Raw genomic sequence first — 27,462 nt, 5'->3', positions numbered from 1 at the left:
TCTTTGGGGATTCTTTCAAGAAAATGAAAAATGTCTGCTTATTTATGGGCAGACAGAACACTTATGGTCATTATTTGTTGTAGCCAGATTTTGACAGTCTAGATGTACGAGGGGGAAAAATTTGTTGCTGATAGTACATAATATACCTGTCCAGTTACAGGATATGCTGGGAAAAAAATTACTAAATATAGATATACAATCTCAGCACAATTTTGTGAGTTGTTTTTACATATATATCATTTACTTAGTGCACTAATGGGTTAACTCCTTATATGATTTAATAGGAGTTAACCTGTTACTGCACTAAGGTGATGATATGGTATAACTGTATGAATGCAAAAACAATAATAAAAGTTATGAGATAAAAAATTTAAGCTTTTTATGTTTGAGCATAATAAAAAATGGGGGAAATCTTTGTAAATGGACAGTTAATAGTTGTCTGTTTTTGTATAATGGTACTTTTTATTGCAACTTAACACCTTGTAAAAGCATGTTGGCTTTTTAGCTCACCTGTCACAAAGTGACAGGGTGAGCTTTTGTGATCGCTTTTCGTCCGGCGTCCGTCCGTAAACTTTTGCTTTAAATGACATCTCCTCATAAACCACTGAGCCAATTTCATCCAAACTTCACAGGAATGTTCCTTTGGTGGTCACCTTTAAAAATTGTTCAAAGAATTTAATTCCATGCAGAACTCTGGTTGCCATGGCAACCGAAAGAAAAATCTTTAAATATCTTCTTTTAAACAACCCTAAGAGCTAGAGCTTAGATATTTGGCATGAAACATCTTCTAGTGAGTGTCTACCAAGTTTGTTCAAATAAAAGCCCTGGGGCGGGGCCAATTTTGACCCAGGGCTTTTATTTGAACAAACTTGGTAGACACTCATTAGAAGATGTTTCATGCTAAATATCTTAGCTCTAGCTCTTTGGGTTCTTTAAAAGAAGATTTTTTAAGTTTTTACTATATGCACATAGGGAAAATCTATGACCCCCTGGGACGGGGCCAATTTTGACCCCAGGGCTTTGATTTTCCCTATATGCATATAGTAAAAACTTAAAAAATCTTCTTTTAAAGAACCCAAAGAGCAAGAGCTAAGATATTTGGCATGAAACATCTTCTAGTGAGTGTCTACCAAGTTTATTCAAATAAAAGCCCTGGGGTCAAAATTGGCCCCGCCCCGGGGGTCATTGATTTTCCCTATATGCATATAGTAAAAACTTAAAAAATCTTCTTTTAAAGAACCATAAGAGCTAGAGCTTAGATATTTGGCATGAAACATCTTCTAGTGAATGTCTACCAAGTTTGTTCAAATAAAAGCCCTGGGGTCAAAATTGGCCCCGCCCCAGGGGGTCATTGATTTTTCCTATATGCATATAGTAAAAACTTAAAAAATCTTCTTTTAAAGAACCCAAAGAACTAGAGCTAAGATATTAAGCATGAAACATCTTCTAGTGAGTGTCTACCAAGTTTGTTCAAATTAAAGCCCTGGGTCAAAATTGGTCCCGCCCCGGGGGGGTCATTGATGTTCCCTATATGCATATAGTAAGAACTTAAAAAATCTTCTTTTAAAGAACCATAAGAGCTAGAGCTTAGATATTTGGCATGAAACGTCTTCTAGTGAATGTCTACCAAGTTTGTTCAAATAAAAGCCCTGGGGTCATAATTGACCCCGCCCCAGGGGGTCATAGATTTTCCCTATATGCATATAGTAAAAACTTAAAAAATCTTCTTTTAAAGAACCCAAAGAGCTAGAGCTAAGATATTTAGCATGAAACATCTTCTAATGAGTGTCTACCAAGTTTGTACAAATAAAAGCCCTGGGGTCAAAATTGGCCTCGTCCCAAAAACTTAAAAATCTTCTTTTAAAGAACTCAAAGAGCTAGAGCTAAGATATTTAGCATGAAACATGTTCTAATGGGTGTCTACCAAGTATGTTCAAATAAACTGCTAATTCAGTCTTACCTACAAAATTTGCTTTTCCCTTTTCCAAAATGTACTGCTACCAGTATTATCTGATGCACTTACAATGAATTATATATATTACATATAAACATATTTCACAGTATTATAGCAACCTATCCTTCTTCCCTTCCTTTTCTATCCGGAAAGTTGACAAATACAATGTACTCTTCCAAGCTTTGGCAACTGTTAATTGCAGAAAGATATATATATTTTATTTGGAAAAAAACAATGTTTATATGGGACAATCATTGTAAATTGGGGAAAATCCAGTTAATGTTTTTGTTAAAATGTAATTGTCAATTAGGGAAAAACCTTAAATGTGGAAAATATTGTTTAATGAGGAAAAATTATTTACAGTGTATTAGGAAAAAAAACACTGTATAAACTGTTAAAGTTTTATGCCATTTAATGTACATGTATTATGAAAATCAAATTTTATTGTTTATTTATGACATTCCATAACTATTTATGTAATGGCCGTTGTGAACTAAATGCATGAATGTACTTATTACTTTGTTGATATTTTAGTTATATTTATTTTTTTTTTCTAATTTTTTTTCAGTTTATAATTTGTTTGTTCAGGCCACTTCTATGCTTGATTGTGCAGTAACTGTGCAGACAGTTTGATAATGACAACTCAAACATGTTATTTAAGGTTAAATCAATTAATGAATCCTTACTGAATATAATTATTTAAGAAAACAACACGTTTGAACTAACTGTACAGGAAGTTAAAGTGTGGTTTTATGCGCTAAATATAGCTATTCATTAGCAGAATCTAAAGTATATTCACTTCCACTAATATTTGAATTAATTATGTACATATTAACATAGTCTATGTCCAATACATTTGATTTTTTAAGGTTATCCAAAGGTTTAAATACTAAGACACTTAAACCAGTCTGAGAATGCTGTCTTTTGATTGGTTGATTATTCAAATTTATTTGAAATTGACCAATGATAAACCTCAAAAAAATAGACTGTTGTTTGTTAGCAATAATTACCAAAGTTTTGATTCTGAAATATGTGAAAATCAAAAATAAAGAAGTGGCTTGTTTATAATTATATACAATGTATTTAGTTGATTATTTTTATTTTTTGTAGCTTTTATTTGAGTATCTTTCTTTGCTTTTTGCCTTTTCAGTAGCATCAAAAAATGACTGTGCATGTTTAGTTACAACCTATAACAAATTAAGTCGCCTCTGGGATAACAAAGACAAACAGGAGTATGAAAAACAACAACAACAACTTCTACTGCAGCAACAACAACAACAATCGAATCAAAACAAACATTCAGACAGTTCTGTACCTTATAACCCTTACCCAATGAATAGTTTTGTTAGTTCACATAACTCCTCCGCCAACAATACGTATGCTCAGCTAGGAATGAATTCGTACCCCACCCACCCTCCTATGCATTTCGTAAAGGATACAAGAGATACATCAAGCTGCTCTGGTTTGTAACCTTGACCTTATGTCTATTGTCTATTTTTAGATCATCTATTTTTAGATCATTCTATTTTTAGATCAGTTTTTTTTTATTTTTAGCTCACCTGTCACAAAGTGACAGGGTGAGCTTTTGTGATCGCTTTTTGTCCGGCGTCCGTCCGTCATCCGTCTGTCGTCGGTCCGTCCGTTAACTTTTACTTTAAATGACATCTCCTTCAAAAACCACTAAGCCAATTTCATCCAAACTTCACAGGAATGTTCCTTTGGTGGTCACCTTTAAAAATTTTTCAAAGAATTTAATTCCATGCAGAACTCTGGTTGCCATGGCAACCGAAAGAAAAAACTTTAAATATCTTTTTTTAAAAAACCCAAAGAGCTAGAGCTAAGATATTTGGCATGAAGCATCTTCTGGTGAGTGTCTACCAAGTTTGTTCAAATAAAAGCCCTTGGGTCAAAATTGGCCCCACCCCAGGGGGTCATAGATTTTCCCTATATGCATATAGTAAAAACTTAAAAAATCTTCTTTTTAAGAACCCAAAGAGCTAGAGCTAAGATATTTGGCATGAAGCATCTTCTAGTGAGTGTCTACCAAGTTTGTTCAAATAAAAGCCCTGGGGTCAAAATTGGCCCCGCCCCAGGGGGTCATTGATTTTCCCTATATGCATATAGTAAAAACTTAACAATTCTTCTTTTAAAGAACTCAAAGAGCTAGAGCTAAGATATTTAGCATGAAGCATGTTCTAATGGGTGTCTACCAAGTTTGTTCAAATAAATGCCCTGGAGTCAAATTTGGCCCCTTCCCGGGGGTCATTGATTTTCCTTTTATGTGTATAACAAAAACTTCAAAAATCTTCTATGAAAAAACCAAAAAAGCTAGTGTTTAGATATTAAGCATGAAACATCTTCTAGTGAGTGTCTACAAATTTGTTCAAATAAAAGCCCTGGGGTCAAAATTGGCCCCGCCCCTGGGGGTCATAGATTTTCCCTATATGCATTTAGTAAAAATTTAAAAAGTCTTATTTTAAAGAACCCAAAGAGCTAGAGCTAAGATATTTAGCATGAAACATCTTCTCATGAGTGTCTACCAAGTTTGTTCAAATAAAAGCCCTGGGGTCAAAATTGGCCCCGCCCCAGGGGGTCATTGATTTTCCCTATATGCATTTAGTAAAAATTTAAAAAGTCTTATTTTAAAGAACCCAAAGAGCTAGAGCTAAGATATTTTGCATGAAACATCTTCTCATGAGTGTCTACCAAGTTTGTTCAAATAAAAGCCCTGGGGTCAAAATTGGCCCCGCCCCAGGGGGTCATTGATTTTCCCTATATGCATATAGTAAAAACTTAACAATTCTTCTTTTAAAGAACTCAAAGAGCTATAGCTAAGATATTTAGCATGAAACATGTTCTAATGGGTGTCTACCAAGTTTGTTCAAATAAAAGCCCTGGGGTCAATATTGGCCGCACCCCGGGGGTCATTAATTTTCCTTATATGTGTATAGCAAAAACTTAAAAGTCTTCTTTGAAAAAACCCAAATAGGTTCTGTTTAGATATTAAGCATGAAACATCTTCTACTAAGTGTCTACAAAGTTTGTTCAAATGAAAGCCCTGGGGTCAAAACTGGCCCCGCCCCAGGGGTGTCATTGTTATAAGTGTATAGTAAAAACTTAAAAAATCTTCTTTTAAAAAACCCAATGAGCTAGAGCTTAGATGTTATGCATGAAACATCTTCTTATAGTTTGTTCAAATAAAAGCCTTTGGGTTAAAATTAGCCCTGCCAGGGGGGGGGGGGGGGGGGGGGGAGGTCATCGTTTTTCATTATATGTGTATAGTAAAACTTTAACATCATGAAACATCTTCTAATGGGTGTCTTCCAAGTTTGTTCAAATAAAAGCCCTGGGGTTTAAACTGGCCTCGCTCCGGGGGCCTATATACAGGTGAGCGACCTCAGGGCCATCATGGCCCTCTTGTTTATTTTTCTTTTAGCAAAGAATTTTTTGCTCAACCTAAGCTTTATAGAGACATTTTTATCTGTAATTTCATACTGGAGAAGTTTTAAGGGGTTATAAGTTGGTAAGGTTATTAGTTAATGTCAATCAATTAGTGGTGGCATGGCCGAGTGGTTAACACGTCAGACTTAAGTAATCTAATGATGGCTAGCCACATGGGTTTAAACCCTGTCAGGGGCAAGTCATTGTTTCCTTAAGGCATTAAGCAAGAAACTTACACTCATTGCTCAGTACTGGTTGATTCCAGGAATGATTTCGAGAGTGTATTTATAAAATTATAGCTTCCTGAACAATCAAGCTAAAATAAATTCCGTATAAACCATTGTCAAGCAAATAATAATTTTCCTGGAAGAGCTCATGTGACCGAAATATTAATTTCAAATGATTGTGATATTAAATAACTTTAATTTAGGTGAATGTTTTCATTGTCAAATTTCTTACCATTTATCCTCTAAATTTATATTGGCAGGTTTTATGACATGCCCAGGGTCTACAATTCTATTTTTTCTTCAACAGATGAATTATAACATTTTTTTTTTCTTCTTATTTCTTATCAGACACAAATAAATATTTGATTAATCAGGGTAGTTTGACTTTGTGATTGCCAAGGAGATGAGTGCTTTGTAGAAAAGCTTTGCTTAGCATTTAACCCTTCTTAATCTGCTGAATTTATGTATGGATTTTGCCCTATTTTGAATTCAGTACTGGCCAATAAGGGATTTCAATATCAAAGTACAAAAATTAAGCCTTTAAGCAAAAATAAAGCCTGGTCTGACTGTACTTCTGTACAGGCTGGCCTGGCTTACAATGTCTTGGTGGGCAATACAAATCACTCAGTTCAAGCAGGTTAAGATATCTTTCTCATTATCAAGTTTGTTGTGCATATTTCCAAAGTAATTGTTTTTCAAATAAAAGCCCTGGGGTCAAAATTGGCCCCGCCCCGGGGGTCATTGATTTTCCTTATATGTGTAAAGCATATATATACCTTATGGTGTTTTTGAGGAAATTCAAGATTTCATTAATGCCAATAGAGCACTCTTCATATAATATTATAGGCCAGAATCTGTATTTTTGGATGTTAGGTTGTAACAGGTCTGTGGTTATACTTTGTTACTACCGTGCCTGTGCCTAAACCTAATTAAGGCACCTCACATCCTGCCCACCACTGATAATGATGAAAAATTGTCATAATGACCTTCATAGTGTCAGTGTTGGTGATAAATCAGCAGACAAAAAAAGTATGTAATTATTGTTTTTATAAGCAATTCAGGCCAACTTTCTTTAAATATCGAGGACATGTTTGTGTATTACAGGTAGCAGTGCATCGGGTAGTAGTCGAAGAGAAAAAGACAAGAAAAAGTCATCTAGTCCAGCAGGAAGTGGTGGGAGTGACACAGAAACGGTCGCTAGTTCTCGCATTGATCCTAGCGAGACGGGAGGGCAACGTCCGACTTTGGGCGTGCCACAGGACGTTAGTGCAAGCAGACAGTCATTCAGAATGGCTATGGGAAACCCATGTGAGTTCTTTGTGGATGTCATGTGATCTGTATTGTGGCCCCTTTACAGCCAATGAGAAACTTTGTACTATTTTTTTGTGAACAACCAATGAAAAGCTTTGTTACATTTTTAAGTTGGGTATGTTTTTACTGCAAAAATAAAACAGAACAGTGAAAGACTGTGTTGGAAATTATTATACTGTGAGATGTTTTACTGGAATATAAAGTGAAGGGTTTTCATTGGTTGGAATTGGAGAGAGAACGTAAAATGTTATGCATGATTGTTGTACACACAAATTACTAAACTCCCAGAATGCTGTACTAAAGTATAAACTAGAACATAAAAGGGGGACGAAGAAAGGTTTGAACAAATCGTAGTAGTTTTACTGCTTACATATATGTACATGTAGTGGTGCTGATGGCTAAGAAATATAGATGTTATCAATCAAAAATGGTCGGTGCGGGACGATCTCCATTTTATTTTCATATATGTCAAAAACTGTCGAGCATCGAACCTTTTGAATTGCCAATCTATATGAATAAGTATTATGTAGTATTTATATGTGTTGGTGTGAACTATTTATCTCCCAGATATAATTATATATATATATATTATACACCATATTCTCCACCTTGTTGTCGTTGTTGCTAGAAATCAAACTGGAATAATTGAAATGTTTTGTTATAATGGGGTTAATGGGAATCTCATATTGGTCTACATCGAAGTTTCAATCAAAGAATGAAATTTATGTCTTACAGTGTTATACCATTTGAAGTAACATTGGATGTTGGCATACAAGAATAAATAAATGCATAGAAATTGTTTAAATTTTATTAAGGGCTCCTCGAGTTTTTATTTGCAAATAAAAAACATAATTTTTAAACCTTGAGAAGTTAAAGTGTTTAATCAATGTTAACATATTTTAAATATTCTATTTGGCACTTCACATTTTATGCCAGATTATTTCTTTGACTAGTGTTTACATCTTTAATAACAAATATTTCTACCATATACCTAACATATTGACACCTAAGTACAGTAATGTGTTAACTTCCATTAAATTATATCCGGTGTTAACCCGTTACTGCACTAAGGTGACAATATAAAAAAAAATATTTTTTTATTGATCTCTATAAATGCATTTGGCAAGCATAAATTACTTTATTTCAATACTAAACAATACTACTACTATTTTGAACATTTCCTAAAAAAAATTTCAACCATCATCACACTAAATAGACTTGTCAATCAGGGCCAAACCATTTATCATTTTTACGGATATTTTCAAAATATTTTACTCATTAAACAGCTAACAGTGTAGACTATGATCAGACAGCACAAATGCATCAGCTGTTCAAAGTCTGCACTGGTTGTACAAGTAGAATTTTTTGCACCAGCAGGCTTAGAGTTAAAAAATAACATCAAAATAAAGTGTCAATTTAGTGCAATAAACTATTAACTCCTATTAAATTTAGAAGAAGTTATTCCCATACTGTACTCAGATGACAATGATTATTTTGGAGGTTTACCACTTCCTAATGGGAAGAATATTAGTTGTTAGTGCAGAAATTTATTTCGTTAATGACAAGGATTTATTGCTATTTTTCTATCAGTCTAAATAGATTGTATCCAGTAAACTTTGATTATACAAACTATCAATACAAGACTGCGACATTTATTGTATTAAATATATCATCATAGAGTATAATTTTGCATAATGTAATGAAATTTTCAAGTTTATTATTGGTATAGTACACCACTTAGTTGCACAGTTATTTTAAAATTATATTCTGTATATTTTAAGATGAAATTTGCATTTCACGTGGATGTAAGTAAGACTATCTAAGGTGTACTTTAAATCCTGGTTGAATGGTTAAGGTTGCTTATTTAAAATCACTTGCCCATCACGACTTTAGGTTCGAGTCCTGTAGTGGACATTGGATACTTTCATGTGCAGAAGCTATCCAGCTAGGTTACAGAAGATTAATTGTTCTACTCTCCTGACCTCATGCCTGAAATAATACTAGCACTGGCTCCTAAATTCTTCCTGAAATGTCTTCTTGCACCAGTAACACCTGAAATTGGTCATATGACCTTTTAAATTGTCAATTTGACTTTAAGCACAATCATAAATCAAAAGAGTCTGAGGTGTGATTTAAATGGATTGAATTTTATGACACATACAAGTACTGACATTTTTTAGAGCTAGATACTTTTTAGATACATTTTGTGTTGTTAAATGTTAGTTTAAAAGTCTGTTATAGTAATGGGTCACAACATACATAAGATATAAATACATGTATAGATAAATATTTCAACTAAAAACAGGTTAATGCCAGCAAATGTTTCTTATTGTGTGCAATGGGATACAATGTACAGTAGAACTTCGGTAAGTCGAAGTTGAAGGGACTTGTGTAAAAACTTCGACACATCGGGACTTCGACTCATGAATCACACTCAATTCCATGACGAAACCTATTTCATAATTTTTCCATCATTAATCTGATATTCACATTTTACAATGATAAATATAGCATGTTAAATATCGTTTTTCACGGCTAATTATTTGGACTACCAGTTGACAACAAAAGAGTTACAAAAGGCGTAACAATACGAAAGGGCGATAACTTAACCAACTTATAGTATATATTTCGCGTGTTATTCTCACGCGACACCGGGTCAAGGATGTAATCAAATGACAGTAGTTTTTACTGTTTACTTTTAAATACCACTACAGCAATTAAAATAGTAACGATTAAAGCATTTTATCACACATTTTATCGCAAACAAAGGCTGTTTGAACACACGGCTTTGTAATTAACACCCGACACACAAGTTGATTGGAAATCGTCTTCGCAGCCAGATAAGGTGTGAAAAATGTCTCGAGATCGACAGTGTCAAAAAAATCGAACGACTTCGACTTATTTGCGGGTAATTGCACTAGATTTATTTAACACGGACCACGAAAAAACTTCGACACATCGAAAAATTCGACACATAAAATCTCGACTCATCAATAGGTTTTTATAAGGAATATATAGGGGGGAAAGTCGGGACTTTAATTTTTCTTCGACACATCGAGAAAATCGACTAATCGAAGTTCGACTCATAGAAGTTCTACTGTACTACCTAAAATGCAGACTTTTGTTTTTTTTTGGTTTTGTTTCTTTTAAAGTTTTATAGCTACCTAGAAATGGTAATATCTTTTAAGTATTCAAGAACAGGTCTCAACTTTGACATTTAAGGATGGGAATAGTACAATCATTTTAGTTTTAAAGTTATATAATTATATTCTATGAATATGCATGTATGACCTCTGACCTGACACGTGTTACCTATTTTAAATAAATTCACGTAATTATGTATAATTGTATGCATATTTTGTTATTGCTAATGCAATAAGACAGGATACTGTGAATGGCATGTTTTGATGAATTAAGAACTTTCTGCATATTTGATGCATTTCTTATGCATATTTGATGCATTTCTTATGCATATTTGATGCATTTCTTATGCATATTTGATGCATTTTCAATGCATAGTCGGCCATTTTGAATATTGCATGCTGTAACTGTCACATTACTGTCAATCTTTGTTACCTTTTAAAAAGTTGATATTCAGTGGGTTGAGATATGGTTGCATTTTTGGTATTTGACATGGAGTGTTGTGAATGAAAATATTCAAACATAGAGTAGCTTTTTTGTAAAGTTGTGAGTCACAAATTCAGAACAGAAAATTTTAACTACCGGGTATGTTTAAATGCATGGCAAAATTTGTGCAAAGTGTGCAAAAGAAAACATAAATGTACAAAGCATAGACAATGCGATATATATACATATAAACTGGGGCTTTTTTTTTACACCAACACTGTAGAAATTTTGGGAAGACATGGTATTTAGTAAATATATTGAGACAAAAAAGGTGGATACTCCACCATGAGGACATTCAATGGCAACCATGTATCTCAAACCCTGAATTTCTTGTGCATTGAATGTGCCATGATTTATACAAATATTCATTAAAGATATAAACTTAACAAAAAATAAACAGCTTTTGTATTTTCCTAGAATTGATGTTGAATTTGCATAATGTGCTTTTTGCATACTTAAAGTATAATTTATGCTTTGTAACAATTAAGGAGCAATTAAGATTTGAATGTTGTTTTGTAGAAATGAATTGGAAAGATTTGTTAACATAAAGAGAAATACGTGTTTAATTGACAGGTGATTCAGTCATGGATTTGTGACCTTGACATTTGTGATCATAGCAACAGTAGAATGTAGTTGACCTTGTGACCTTGATATTCCCCGCCTAAGGTCATTGCCATGGCAACAGAGAAGAGGTCCAGAATCAGATTTACCAAATTATTTAGGAAAAAATTTTAAAATTCGAGCAACATATTAGTGTGATGATGAAAGGAAGAAGATTATGTGCAATTTAATTTTTTTTTTTTTTTTTCAAAGAACAGTAATTTTCATATCAATTTTTTTTATCATGAAAGTGTATTGTGTCACTTTTCTTCACCCCATATTTTATAGGTTTGTTTTATTATTGAATCATATTACATAATTACGTGTCATTTTTACTGCAAACTGATTGCTTTTTATAATGTGTGTATAAATATTTATTTATTTTTTTGCAATTTTTATATCCCATTTGAAAAAATTAGAATTCGACATTACTGGTACATTGAATAGATAAGTGGGCTATTAACATAAGAATAAGGTTTTAATGCAAAAGCAGCACTTGTAATCGAACTGTCATATTGAGAGTTGTCTGATATTTTGAAATGATTTTATTACATTATTCCGACCACATGAATTTTTTTTGCATGTGACTTAGATTTTGCTCTTAATTTAGAACCGTATTTAATTGACTTTAGAGGGGCATCCATGGCCCAGTGGTTAAGGTCATTGACTTTTAACCACTTGCCCCTCACCACTGGGTTTGAATCACAACAGGGACTTTAGATAGCTAATGGAATATTGGTGGTTCTACTCAAGGTCACATTAGTATCTGAAATAATGTACAGAAGGGCTCCTGAGGTCTTCCTCAACCAGTAAAGCTTGAAAGTCGCCATATGAACTATACTGTGTTGGTGTGATGTAAAACATAACCAAAAAAAGACAGATTTAAGAGATTTCGATATCCAGATAATAATGTTGAGCAGAAAAATCAGAGTTCAGATCAAATTTTGCAGATACACAAACTCAGGCCTTCAAGACTCAACACTGGTGGCAAAAACATGTCTTGATCATATTAATAAGTGAGGAACGAAAGTGAGAAGTATTAAACACAACATATACTTGTCAAACCGACCTCAATATATTTTCAGCTTAATTTCCAATATGAAAATTTACTTTCAAAAATAAAAATGCTCAGAAACTTAAACTTCTATGCCTGCTATAAAGTTTTCAGCTTGGCATGCTCGCAACCTCATGTACACCCTCTGCCAAATAATTTGTGACAAATCAAATACTTTAACAACAATGAACTTCCTTGCTCAGTGTTTTATCCTTTGATATATATATTTTTTTGTTCATATTTATATAATAATTATATAAATCGCTTTGATTTTTCTGTACAAATTGTTAAATGATCGTAACATCGTCCATTGAGCATCGAGAAATATACGTGTATATCTTGCGTGTGTAACAGATTCAATCTTTTAGCAATATTGCTGTCTTATACATAGTAGAAAATGTACATTAATTTGACTTTTTTGTTTGTTTAAAAGTAAGTCTATATCATTTACAAAAAAATTTACTTTGCTCATTTTTTTTTCAAAACAATTGAAGTGATGTGATTAAATAATCAGATTCAAAATTAATGTATTTATTGTTGGAATGTGCTTTTCTTTTATCCAGTGGACTTGTAACTTTCCATTTAATGGATTTCAATATAAGAATATTAAATTAAGCAGCGGTATTGTGTCCCAGGTCAGGATGAATATATGAACAGGCCGGCCAGGCTCCATACTGATGACCCGTCTTTGCAGGTCAGTGATACAGCTGTCCTTTGAAGAGATTTAAAGAAAGAAAAAAATGATAAGATAATCTTGTTTGATTTTGATGTGTTAACTATGCACTATCAGACTATATAGCCAGTGTGTTTAATTGTGCATTGTGCTTGCTTATGTAACTCTCAGTGTGTACAAGTTTGGGTTTTTTTGAGCACTTTTTGCAGTATATAAATAGATATTTAAGTTATATGCCATTCTGAACAAAAGCACAAAATCTCAAATCAAGATTGATAAATATTTATGTGTTTTCTAGACTTGTGTATATTTATACAGTCATATATTCAGTAACTGTGTGAAATCAATACAGAGATTGTAACCTTTTTCTTTCTAAAATAGAATATATTATGTGATACTTACACTTTGATTGTGTTTCTTAAATTAATTAACTTACAACCTGATTATTCTAAAAATAGAATATTGATGTTTCTTACACCTTGATTGTCTGTTCTAAAAATAGAATATTAACCTTCCACCTTGATTGTCTGTTCTAAAAATAGAATATAATGTTACATTGATTGTCTGTTCTAAAAATAGAATGTAATGGTACATTGTACTTTCACTTTGATTGTCTGTTCTAAAAATAGAATGTAATTTGATAAAGCATGGGTTTTCCACATTTCATGAACTTTTACTAGAGCTGATAGATTAATGATTTTTCAATTAATTTTAGATATAATGAAATAGTTTTTTTTATTGAAATAGAAAAATGTGTATAATTTAGTTTTGTTTTATGTTGGCAAATGATATGCAGAAAAATGGTGCTTGAATGTTAAAATCATGCATGTGTTCAAATATATGTTGATGTTCAAATCTGTACTAACAATCATGGAATGTTAAGAAAGCAAGAAATCTGTCTTACTAATACAGTCCAGTCTTCTTACTCTGAAATAAAAACTTTTATATTCTTTGCAATGAAATGGTAGTTACAGTAGAATTTTGTTAAGCAACAAGTGTTAAGAAATTGTACTCTTTTGTAAGAACAATACTTTTTGTTGTTAATGTAAATAAATTCTTAAAATGTTTGCAGCTCCTTTCTTTGATTACTTGGGTTGTAATTAGATCATAGGTTGTTTATATATATATATCTAACATGTGGACATTGTTCAGATTCTTGAAATTAAAATTTTAGAAGGGTACAAACAAATATTTTGCTGCTTTTTGAACTTTTTTTATACACGTGTGCTAATTTTGAGTCTAGAATTTCCATTTTTCTATTGCGGAAATGTATGATGGTAATTAGTGAAAGTACAATTTAAATGAATGACCTTCAAAACAAACAAGACAAAACATTGTGTATTATTTATATATAATCCTTTTCTCAACTCACTCGTCTAAGACAGTGATTAATCACAAGGTACGCTTATATCTGAATTACGTGAACAAGTTAATGTTTGTTGTAAAAGAAGTCAAGAAAAAAAACGACAAACACCAGTCAGAATTCTGCATAAATGTGACAACATCCTGTGCTGTTATATATATGGCCTAAATATCATAGATCAAAACATTATTTCTGTTTTGAGTATTCTTATTTAAAGACACACTAAGACCTGTCCACTTTTCTTCTGACCGCCTGACCCTTTGCAATGTAGGTGCATTTTGGTTCTAATATTCTTTAAATTGTCCCCTCAAAAGTGGATTCAATGTAGGTGTGCATGTAACGTCCGATGCTTGAGATTTACACACATTTCTTGTTCAGCGATTGTTCAAAGACAATAGGTCAACCTCTGGTAATTCTAGCAAGTAATATGGACAAGGGGATACAGGGTGGACATACCAGGCTTTGTTGTATATGATGTCATCTCGTCTTTCGATCCCATGGCAATTTTTCCGGAATGTTAGAAAATACTTAACATCTGGCTGCCCTGTGATAAAAACATTAGAAATACTAAGACATACTTATTCAAAATGCAGAAATTGTCTGCCTGTTTGAGTCTGAATTTTGATTTAAGTCACTTTGTAGGTTACCAAATACTTAACAGTTTTTATTATCTTTTCTTTTTTCAAAAATATTTTAAAATAACTTGGTTGTGGTTGGTCTTAAAATATAACTGACAGTAAACCTTCATTTCTGTCAAAACACAGGAAAACAATAGAAAATTTACAAAATACTGGTTGACATAGCAATGGAAAATTTGCATACTACTTTCGCAAATTTGTTTTTAAAATTGCCAAGGTGCTTTGCACGAAGTTGATCTTATTTTAGCTGGAAGTTCATAATTTTCCATACTTTCAAGTTAATTGAAACAATAAAATTTCCATTCTATTTGTTTTTTATTCAAGCCTAAATATAAATTCTAGTGCCATTATTTTTGCTCTGTGTAATTATTTACTGTTTGACTTCTAGCTGCAAGGGTAATAAAACTAAAGAGTGGAACTTTGTACATGTAGGTCAGCATATGCATGTAAGATAACTGGCTCTGTATTAGTGGCACTTGTTTGAAGTACCTATTAGATCTACATAATGTACATGTAGTGATAAAAAGCATTGCCAAATATTTCATCTTTTTGTATTTGGTATAGTTTTATTTGTACAGACAAAGGTTGTGTTTATTTTTTTTTCCTTTTGTGGTCATCAGTGCAAAACATTAGACAAAAATAATTAAACACATTGTTAATATGTCTTTTTTTGTAATGAAGTTTTGTATAACTTAAATGCTGATATTTTAGGTGATTTTTCTGTTATAAGAAAAACAGCCATTTTTTCACAGTTATACTAAGAGTCATGAATTTCTTCAAGGTTTCTTATTTTAAAAAAACTGATGAAAATTTTGTATGAAGGCTGTCTTTCTAAAAAATGCTTTTGTTTTATTTGTGCATTTTAAGCATAAAACCCCTGCATATAAAACTGTTTGTGTTCGAAACAATATTGTTATAACATTCCTTTATCACATGATCACATAGTTATATCAATTTTGTGTTGAAACAATTCAAAGTGTTGAAAATACATTGTTTTATCCCCCCTTACCCTTACCCTGCTGATAAGCCCCTGCCTATATTAGTGAGCCAAGTCAGCGTACCAGTCTGCACATTTCGCCCAGTTTAATTAGGCTCAATTTGATTGGTTAACTGATTTTACAATTTTCATCCTGCTAATCCTATATATGTAAATGGACTGTTCCTAAAATAAATCGATGGACCAGTCCATTTAAGACATTCAGCAGGTTAAGGGTTAAGACTGTATGTTAGGTATAATATTTTATGTTTGTAATGTCCTGAGAATGTCTTGGGAGAATGTTTCTTGTACCAGATAACTCAAAACATCTCTTTAAAACATGTTAGGGACCTCTAGAGAAATAAAAAAATGTTTCAAATGCATTTTGTGCATGTTGTTATTTAACACCAAAACCCCTATACTAACTGCAATCCAGAATTGCTTGAACATTGTTATTCCAAAGAAATAATACACCACCATGCATGGCTATTACCTTTAATGGCATTAAACCTTACTCAGTATAGAAGGTGGTCTCGTTTCATCTACAAACAGGAAAGAACTGAAATGGATAGTAAGTACCTTTTGAAATTGAAATGTTCAAAGATTTAAAACAGTTTCTAATATTCTAAGTGTGCCAAATTATTTAAAAAAAATATTCATGTTAAATAAAGTGACCAGACACAAGCATCAATGAACATTTTTGAGAACCTTAGTTAATGCTTGACTTTTCTAACACATGACGTGTCTTCACAATCATTACTTTGACCTTTACCTTTTAGCTGGTGACCAAATACGTTGTAAAATGCAACACGCGTGCGATATACCTTTTTAAAAAAGATCTTATCACTACTTTACAAGTGTGACGACTTTGAGCTGGAGGCCTAATGTTTTTGATATTCACCATCTTAATGCTTCCACCCAGGAATAAGGACATGACCTGCATTCTTCTTTAATACAAGTTCAATGCGCAAGTGTGCCCTTGAATTTTGAGCAAGAGATTTGATTCTTGCAGACGACGGGTCGAAATCAGGTCAGTATAAAGTGGTCACAGAGCGCTATTGTGACCCCCACCCTCCGTCAGGCATTGTATGTTGTTAATTGGTATCTGTAACATCTCTTCTGAAACCAATAATTGGATGTCAACCAAACATTACAAAATGATCTCTTGGTTTACTCTTTTTAAAGTTGTTCAAGAGGTTCCGGTCCGTTGAATAAGAAGGTTACGGGGTTCAAAGAAGGTTTTTAAAAATGCAAATTTCAATAATCTTTAAAAGTACAATGCAATGCGTATGTGGTATATAGCATCATCTAGGGGTTCTCTACTTAAGTTCTTCACATTATGTCTCTTAAAACAAAATTGGAACCCCGACAACCCCACCCCATTTTATGTACATAGTAAAATCTTACAAAAATCTCTGAATAGCAAATACATGTAGTATATATTTGGCATGAAACGTCATGTAGTGGAGCTTCTTCAACTTTGTTGAATTTATGGCTAGGGGTCAGGACTGGCCCTTAAATTATCTTTTAAATACATCTTAAAAACATTGTTTGTAACAGTCCTAATGATTAATGCGGAGAGCAGATGACTCCTACTGATTTGAGGTTAGCCAGTCAATGGTCAAGATCACAGTGCCCTTTTCACTTTAACCTAGGCCAACTCGTAACAATAGAGAAAGTTATACCATACTGATACAGGCGAGCGTTTTGGGGTAACTGTAAAATCCATCCAGGAACGACAGAATGGTTCACCGGACACGACCATCTATAAAAAAAATATACATTGAAGACCTTTGTCTTTCGCGAAACACATCGTCTCAATATGCCGCATATTAATGCACAATTATCTTAAATTCCATAAAAAACGACAATAAACCGGACATAAGGTGAAAACTGACGGACGAACGGAAGGGAGGAAGGACGTACGTGCGATGCAAAAATGATCTACCTCCCCCGTTTTATTTCTTTTACAAAACATGAGATGTTTCAAACGTGGTTTATATTGGAACAATCTACCTAGGACCTTCAGGAACAATTCATACTGGAAATGAATATGCAGCATCCGGTCTGGAACACGAGTTTGTTGTTTAAAGACGTCATTTCCGTTGATAGTTTGAGAACTTTTTGGACATAACAATGCCACGGACTCGGGAGACGGTTATTTACACCATTGTCTATTAAAAACTATGATATATTTCTAATTTTGTATAATATTTTAAAAGTAATTGATCGTTGACCCATCATATTTTAAACGTAATTTATCGTTGGCATTATTTGCATGAAAAATAAACGCAAAATATCTTTGATCTTTGCTTTATGAAAGCACCAAACATAGAGAAAAACAGGATCCCTAAAGAAAGCCCAAAAACGGTAAAATTGAAAATGTTGCAGGCTCGGTTAGACTGAGCCTGTTCATGGACTATACTGGAAATTGCAGGTACCATCCATGCATCCTAGCACCGGCTTAAGCAGAATTCATCATCTAAACACGAAAATAAAGATAATGTCATCAGCCCAACTAACGATCAAATTAAAAGTCGATGTTACACTTGTACGTCAACCATGATATGATTGTGAATAGATAAATGGTCGTGTCCGATACATAACCTTGTCTTTCATGGATCGATTTTACAATGATTAAACATAAATGATTGGCAAATTAAGTGCCGCACGCAAATTCAAAGTTTGTAGGTTAAAGGTCAAGGTCACATATTTTTTCCATAAAATTGCATAGATATTCGTGTCCAGTCCAATAGAGATGTGCTTTCAAATAAGTCGACGTGATATGCGCAGGAATTAGGTTTCCAGGTCAAAGGTCAAAGTTACACTTGTATGTCAAAAGTCATGTTATTATTGTGCATTGATAATCTTGTTTTGTGTATAACTTTATGGATGGATCTTGAATTTTTTGCATAAATGTGTTGCACATAAATTGTTGCGTTGAAGTGCATTGAAGGTTATTACGATCAGGCATATATTAATTTTAAAATAACTTTGTATATGCAACATTACGATGTCAAGTCATGCACAAGGACAAGGTCAGCATCTCAAAGGTCAATGCCACATTTGTGTCAAATCGATTGATGTCCAGTCAGTCCGTTTGAAAAACGGGTCGTATTACTAGTATAGTTTCCCCTGGCGGGCGGATGCGTCCAATTTTTGTCCAAAGCATATTTCCAACACGCATGTAGGAATTTTAATGAAACTTTGAGGAATGTCAAGGTCACTAAAGATGATAAAATATAGAGATTTTTTCTAGAGCATATCTCCTACACATATGCAGGGATTCTAATGAAACCTCATACAAATGTTCACCACTATAAAAACAGTATAGCGTGCATGAACTAGATCTCCAGGTCAAAGGTCAAGGTCACACTAAAATTGTCATTGAAAAACATTGGTCCTGAGTAAAACTTTTACATACATAGAGGGATTTCAATTTAACTTAGCACAAATATTCACCATTGTGAGGCCGGAGTGTCGCGTGCATATTTTAGATCAATAGATATGATAAAATATAGAAATTTTGTCCAGAGCATATCTCTTCCACGCATGGTGGAATTCTAATGAAATTTCATGTTCACCACTATGACAGTGTCATATGCATAAACCAGGGCTCTGGGTTATAGGTTAAAGTCACACTAAGAGTTCACTGAAAAATGCTTGTTCGGAGCCGAACTGCCTACATTAATCGGGGGATTTTAATGTAACTTGGCACAAATGTTCAAAGTCAAGGTCACATAGAGAGGTCAAAGTTTATGTACGGGGACCATTCATTGAAGGTTGTAACACGAATGATAAATTTCATGACTACAAGTGTGATACTTGTAATTTAGGTTAATATTTGCAAGGTCAAGGTCATTAGAGATGATTAAATATCCAGATATTTTCCGGCAATTGCACAGAACATATCTCCTATATGCATATCTATAATGCCCACATTTCTGTCAAAAGCTTTTGTGACGGACATATTTTGCGACAATGTTGCCCTTGTTATTAATAAATTTGAGCATTTTTTCTTAGAATGTGTTAGACGTTAAGAGATATGTCACACGTAAAACCAAGTTTGTAGCTCAATGACAAAGGTCACACACGAAACATTATGTTTGAATGGTTGTGGCCGGTCATCGATCTTTCATCCATAAATATTTGGACAAAGACGACATGTAGGTTTCAGAGGCAGTTCAGAACGACAAAGGTCAAGGTTGCACTTGAATATTATTTGATTATAAGACATGTTCAATCCATAGTTTTGTCGTACATTGTTTATAGTAACCCTGGGTTCATTGTAAGTCAAAGTCCATGGTTGTCCAGCTTCGAAGGCATGACACTGTTTTAGTCCGCATTATGTAAAGAAAATAAAAACAGCCTTTGTACCTCACAAAACCCTTTCTTTTTAAAGTGTTTATATTGATACAAAAAATGAAAGATTATTTCAAGGCCCAATGAATGTTAGATATGAGAAAACCGTACAGCATCCTTTAGGATGCCAGTATACGGTAGATGTATAAGGAAACTTTTCACAGTTTGTATGCAGAAAATACTAACAAACCATGACTATTTATCCTACCAGGCAGTGCTTATGGTATGTATTGTTTACAAAAATGAATTGGCGTGAAAGGAAAACTACTAACAAATATTGCATGTTGACAATGCAAGGAATTAACTCCCTACTCCAATCCTTGAATATAAACCATTTCTTGACCGAATTTGACAGTGAGGTCGTTATTTACAATGCTTGATAATGAAAAATAAAGTTTATATTTATTCGGAATATTGTAAAAAAAAAAGGTGGAGGTATAAAAACCATGTTGCAATACCAGAAACAAGTTGTTTATTTCAAGTTGCTATTCCAGATATGAAATACTCTGAAATTTTAAATTACACAAAATCTTATTTATAAACTAATATTCATTGTGCATTTCGTATGGCGTAATTTTCTGAATATTTTTTCTCTATATTTATTGCAGGTAACTACCTGATTGCGGATATATGATATTCTACGTTACTTTATTGCTGTTGTGTTGTGGATGTGTCACATACGTTATGTATGTTTCTTTGGAACGAATTCTATGACGAACACTGCCACAATGCCTTCTTGAATACAATTACAAGGATAAAGTGAAATACTTATAACTGCCGTTACCAATGTTTGATTTCATACGGTTTTCATATGTATAAAAAGCTTGGCTTCTGCATCGACTGAATTTAAAGAGGCGAATAAATTTGAGCTTTTTACTGTTCATTATTTTACATATACGTTACTGGAACCATGTGCAGTTATTTCATCTACGTTACCTCGTATTAAAAGAGGGTATCAATGCATTTGTAAGTACATGTATGTAACGGAAATGACAAATGTGTATAAATGTTTTCTAGTTTTACTGAACTTCACTTTATGAGGCATATTGCTTTAAGTGTATGTTTTGTTTTAATCGGGTGATTGCTAGAGGTTGAAGTACTGGTAATTTATTAAATTTCGTCTAATGTACAAATTTTTGTTTCATAATTTTTAGCAATGCATTTTATAACTGTATATCATCGTCTTACTTTTGTTGCAAACATGGACATAAGTGCTGGGAATGAATGAAATTTTTACGAGTATATAATTGATTATATGGACTAGAATGAATGAAAGTATGTAACGGAATGAATTTATAAATTGTGTCCGGCAAGTTTGTGATATTTATGAAATTCGCGTATTTAAGATTGCTCCGTTTGATTGTATTTGTTTAGAAAACATACATGTATTTAATGTCAGCGTGTTAAGCATTATTATATATGACCAAAATCTCAACTTAGAATCTAAAACTCAAAATATCACGAAGTCGACAATATTTCGCGGGAAATGAATTCAAACTTAAAGTTCATCTCGTTAAAAACATTTCTTTGACCGAATAGGATTAACAATAAAACTTTTCGGCGAATTTTCTCTGGTAATTTCGTGAAAATACAGCAAAGCAAAAGATTTAGTTTTTTAAGCCATTTTCCTAAAATAAGGTCGAAACACTTCACAATGAACATTTTTATCAGAACATTTTGCCCGTTATAATTTGGTAAAACCATCCCGCCTCTTTTAATTTTGCGTATCCTAATATACTTATTAAATCGATTAATTCTTGTAAATGGTAAAGATTTTTTTACCTCTGATTTTATCGTGGTTTCATTTGAGTTTGTTATAATTGAATATATAAGTTGTTATGTTCCTATATAATTGTCAATTTTTTATTGTTCGCAATTCTGTTAATTCTTTTCTTAGTTTCGATCACATTTAAAGTCTTTTTAAGTAGACCTGAGCACAACGTGCTTAAGGTCACCTATTGCGGCGGGGTTTTGTCCGTTGTCCGTCATGCGTCGTCAACTTTTGTCCTCCTAAACTATTGGGCCAATCTTGTTAAAACTCAACAGGTTTGTTCCTGGCCTGAAACTATTTTAAAATTATTAAGAGAATTCCATTCCGTGGAGAACTTTGGTTGCTACTGTTTTGTATTGAGAGCTTTGCCATTGTTTATATCAGTTTTAGACGTACATTTGAACTTTGATAACAAATGACCAAGATTTTGGCCCAGGTATAAAATGTTTGTGTTAATAGCTACAGCTATGAAATTTGGACTATATTCTCAGTTTTTAGCTGATGCAAATTTTACTTTTGGTAACAGTGGACTTGCCATTTTACCCAGTAACATATTTTTAAGCGTTTAGCTCACCTGAGCATTATATGAATTACAACTGTAATACATAATTATACTGCTTAGGTGAGCTATATATTGTTTCTCAGATGAGTGATATACGGTCTTTTGGGCCTCTTGTTTGATAGATATGGAAAATGAAACTCTTTGTATTTTCTCTAGATAATTTTCACTCTGTAATGAGTACTGTTAGGTTCAACGAGTGATATTTTGTTTCTTATGACCGTAGAGTATCATATGTTTTTCATCGGTACGAATGCTTTTGTGACATAAAATCAACTGGTACTTATACTTCTAAGTTTTGAAAATTTAATTAATGCATAATGTAACTGAAAAATATAAACAACAACAAACATTCTCTATAGGGATGGTTAGCATTTTTACTAGGAATCTGAGATGATCAAATAGCAGCCTTCCATTTCGATATTTTAGCCAAACTTCGTTTGACAAAAAGGAAGGCTGTCATTTTGAATGTCTATTTTTAGAACTGTTCGATTGGATGATATCAGAATGAAAATTTAAAGACCCATTATGCCTTTTTATTCCTAAAACAATCGGTACTTTTATAGTTTTCAAAAAGTAACTCGTTGGGAAATTACCTGAAGCATCTTTTTCATTTGTTGCTTTTTTCGCAGAATGAATCAGTATTTTGTATGGAAGTCAAAATACTACTTTGTTAACATTTTGTTACATTTATGACAAATTTATTACAAATTAATTCACATTTATCGCTACTTTCTTCAGGTAACAAGCATCTGTCATTCTCTAAAACCATTATTTAAACATTATAAAATTCACCTTTAAAGGTAAAAAAAATATTTGTTTCTGAGGCATAATGTGCCTTTAAAGTAAGTCAGCCGATAATTTAGAGTCTGGTCAGTCTGCATTTAGATATGTACCTGTACCGTATTTAAGAAGTCTGCCGTTGAAATTTAACTTTAAGGAGAAGGGGTATAAAGCTTTATCAATGAAATAGTGTTTACATTTTGAATGCCAAGACTTAATATTAAAAACTTAATACTTTAATTCTTAAAAGTACATAATGTTTTTTAATGTATCCAACAAATAATCAGGAAAATGTTGTTAACTATGAACGAGTATTAAAGCATTGTGTCACATGTTTTTTTTCATCTGAAATAGGTTGCAATTAAAAATTTATGTTGAAAAAGTTGAAGAATCTCTTTGTGCGACTACCAAACGACAGTTACCTGCCTGTGTAGTTAGTATATTAAAGTCGCATGCCTCCAGACAAGCTGAATTATTTCAATCAAATAATAATTTACATGTTGTGTACGATTAATGACCGATTTTGAAGTATTTTACCACCATATAACTACTGCGTGACTAACGCAATAAGAGCTATTTTGGCATATTTTGACCTCTTTTTAGTAAATTTCGTGGATTGCTGTTTGCAATTACTTCTTTTGTTTACTTCACAAAATATTTGACTTATAAATACATTTTTAAAATTTTCATGAAAATTAACAAGAATCTGGAGACATGCTGCTTTAAATCAGGCGAGTAGTAAGTCAGGCCAGTCTATACATAAGGATCACTCATTTTTATATTGAAACCCCTTAAAACAACAAAAGACTGATTCAACATCCAAGCAGGACAAGTCCATTACACAAATTTAGCAAGGTCAGGGTGACTTTCATTCGGATCACCTCGACGATTATTAATAATCTTATCCGAAGATCGCCGTAAAGATCCGAAAACTTGCGATTGGATTAATGAGAACATTCTTGACTTTGGGAAATTATGAAATTTCATGTCATGTAATGAGTTGTCACCGTATATCTGTGCATATAGATGATGTCTGTGTCCGTCTGTCTGACCTAAGTTGACCAATGTTGTTGTAAATATCTACTCATAGACGATAGCTTTTTAGACTTCGATGTTGTTACAATTTTATTTTCGACTTTATTTTACTTTCAGACCCTAATGTACACATTTTGTGATAATAAATAAACTCAAATAGTCTTTGAAATTTTGTTGATTTCTTTATCACTTCCGTTTTTAGCTCACGTGAGCACAACTTGCTCATGGTGAGCTATTGTGATCCCCCTACGTCCGTCGTCGTGCGTCGTCAACAATTTCTTTAACAACATCTCTTCAGAAACCAATGACTGCACAGTTACCAAACTTTATAGGAATGGTCATTGGGTGGTCCCCTGCCAAAGTTATTCAAATGATTCCGGTCTGTTGCATAAGTAGGCCACGGAGCTAGAAAAGGACTTTAAAAATGCAAATTTTAAAATCATCTTGTCTGAAAGTACAAGGCCTAGAGCTTTGATATTTGGTATATGGTATCACCTATAGGTCCTCTACCAAAGTTATCCAAATTATAGCCCTGGGGTCAAAATTGGCCCCGTCCGGGTTGTCGTGGGTTTTCCTTCTAAGAATGTAGTAAAAAAAATCTTCTTGTCTTTAGAGCTTAGATATTTGGTATGTAATATCACCTATAGGTCCTCTACTAGAGTTGTTCAAATTATAGCCCTGGGGGTCAAAATTTGCCCCGCCCCGGGGGTCATAGGTTTTCCTTATATGTATATAGTAAACACTTAAAAATCTTCTCCTCTAAATTGACAAAGGCTAGAGGTTAGATATTTTGCATGGAACATTGTGTAGTGGAACTCTTCCAAGATTATTCAAATTAGCCCTATGGTCAAAATTGGCCCCGCACCTGGGCCATAGATTAACCTTATATGTACATAGTAAAAACTTAAAAATCTTCTTGTTTGAAGGTACAAGGTTTAGAGCATAGATATTTGGTATCATCTATAGGTCCTCTACCAAAGTTGAACAAATTATAGCCCTGGGATCAAAATTGGACCTTCACAAAAAATTAACCCTTTTTTGTATATTTTTAAGACCTGGTAACTTCACTTTTGTATATAAATTGCATTTTGTACTCAGGTGAGCGCATTTGGTCCAATGTCCCCCTTGTTTTTAAAGAAGTTCAATGCAAGTATAATGCCCCCACCCCCCATTGACCTGTACTATTATTTCTTTGAAACATATGATCTTAAATCAGGGAGTAGGTGTAATTTGTGTAACATTTGTGTATAATTTGTGTAATGAAGATGGAAAGGAAATACCAAAAGCAGTATTTTATATCATATTGGGAATGGTAGTACATGACGATATACAAAAGCAAAAAACTTTGATAAACCTGTAGAAATGCACATACTGCATTTAACGGTCACTCGTATCCATCTTTTAACTTACAAGACCTAGATTGACAGTGGGAGTAGATTCTCGTGCATCGTTCAAAGTCCACAATCCTCAAAATAACTAACCTTTTTGGAAACTTGCAATTCTGACACATTAAGGCGAAACTCTTATTTTTCAAAAAATGTTCAAACCTTTGGGTCACTTATTTTAAATAGACTTACATAGTAAAATACTGAAAAGTCTTCTTGTGGGAAAATTTAATTCCAAACATTTTGTAGAAGACATCTTAAATTATGCAGGTTGAATAATGATAAAATATATAAAACAACAACAAAACCAAAACAATTTGACCTATATCTGACTATTGAAGAAATGAGACCCTTTTTAGCAATGTATCTAAGGTGGACGACTCAGGGCCATCATGACTCTCTGTTTTAATATTATTATTACACGTGGTATACATATTTTAGAAAAAATGTCTTTTAAAACATTGGCAATTATTCTCTCATTTCTTAATGGATTATCTTTATTCTTGGACACAACATTCTTTTTGGACAAACATTAAATTTTATTTGAATTATACAAGGACAAAAGTACCATTACGACAAATCTCGTATGTTGAATAATTTAAATATGACCTAAGCCTATATTTGACCTCGACCGTCTTGGTTAATTTATTGAAATGTTGCTTAAATTGTCATAACTTTGTTATTTATTGACATATTTGATATATAGCTGGTCAAAATCCCTTTATCAAAAGAACCCTTGCCACAAAACCCTCATGTTGAATAATTCAATCTGATTAAGTCCAGCTCCTAAGGCTACGCATCTGGATCTGACGGCGAAAGTTGTCTCCTTCTCTTCACCTTTCAAACAGCCAATCATCGGCAAGCTTTCACAATTTTGAAAGCGATGCTGTTTCTAATTTTAACTGCTGGAAAACCATTACTGAGTTGGTAATTTTTCACAATTTCGAGAACAAACATGGTGTTGTCTATATATCCGGCAAGTACATCTTTCCAAATTGAGTCTGTTATTTCTAGTTCGTCTAATTCCTATCTATGAAGGACGGTTTAATTGCATGGCTAAAAATAGCTTTCTCGGGAAAGAAGGCGAAACAAATACAGTAACACAGGAAATACTTAAAGAAGATCTGAACTTTAACAGATTGATGAATAATTCAAATATGACATTAAATTCCTATAACTTTGTTGTGTGTTTTAAAGATTTGATTTATACTTGGACGAAAAACAAAAATGTCTTAAATGACATGTTGAAATATTCTAATATGATCTTTTCATTTTATTACATTGACTGTCAATGTCAAATTATTGAAATTTGTTTAAACTGTCTTAAATCTGTTAATAATTTATGGCTTTTATTCTTTCTACATATGACTAAACTGATATGATTATTAATACAATGTGACCTTGACCTTTAAATGCCCTTGACCGTCATGGTCAAACTCGAACTTTGTGCTATATCCTGTACAAGTGTACATGAAAATTATGTTTTCTATGAGAATTTTTAATGCAATGTTCCTCCTCTGTTGTGTTTAACTTTCGAAATAAGAAAAAGTCGAGCGAGGTCTCCGCTAGGCTTCTTGTTACATGCCTATGAAGTCTATTCTTAATGAGGGTCCATCCGTCCGGCACAAAAAGCAGCTTTCGCAGTCGAGTACGTACCCAAGACTTGTCACCAGTCGTTAGGATAAATTTTGATAATTTACCTT

General features: G+C 33.1%; 1 protein-coding gene across 1 annotated transcript in view; it reads left to right on the top strand.

The window, feature by feature from the left end:
• Positions 1-20,962, top strand: part of LOC132759294 (segment polarity protein dishevelled homolog DVL-3-like) — a 71,264-nt gene extending 50,302 nt beyond the window's left edge. Inside the window, exons 13-15 of the mRNA XM_060751046.1 lie at positions 3,108-3,416; positions 6,727-6,930; positions 20,835-20,962. Of these exons, the coding sequence (XP_060607029.1) occupies positions 3,108-3,416; positions 6,727-6,930; positions 20,835-20,860 (539 nt within the window). The 3' untranslated portion in view covers positions 20,861-20,962. The remainder of the gene's footprint in view (positions 1-3,107; positions 3,417-6,726; positions 6,931-20,834) is intronic.
• The last annotated feature ends 6,500 nt before the right edge of the window (positions 20,963-27,462 follow it).

Source organism: Ruditapes philippinarum, unplaced genomic scaffold (genome assembly GCF_026571515.1).
Source record: "Ruditapes philippinarum isolate M1 unplaced genomic scaffold, ASM2657151v2 ctg995_1_1_1_1, whole genome shotgun sequence".
NCBI lineage: Eukaryota > Metazoa > Mollusca > Bivalvia > Venerida > Veneridae > Ruditapes > Ruditapes philippinarum.
Note: the sequence above shows the minus strand (reverse complement) of the source record. Positions and strands in the feature narration are given on the sequence as shown.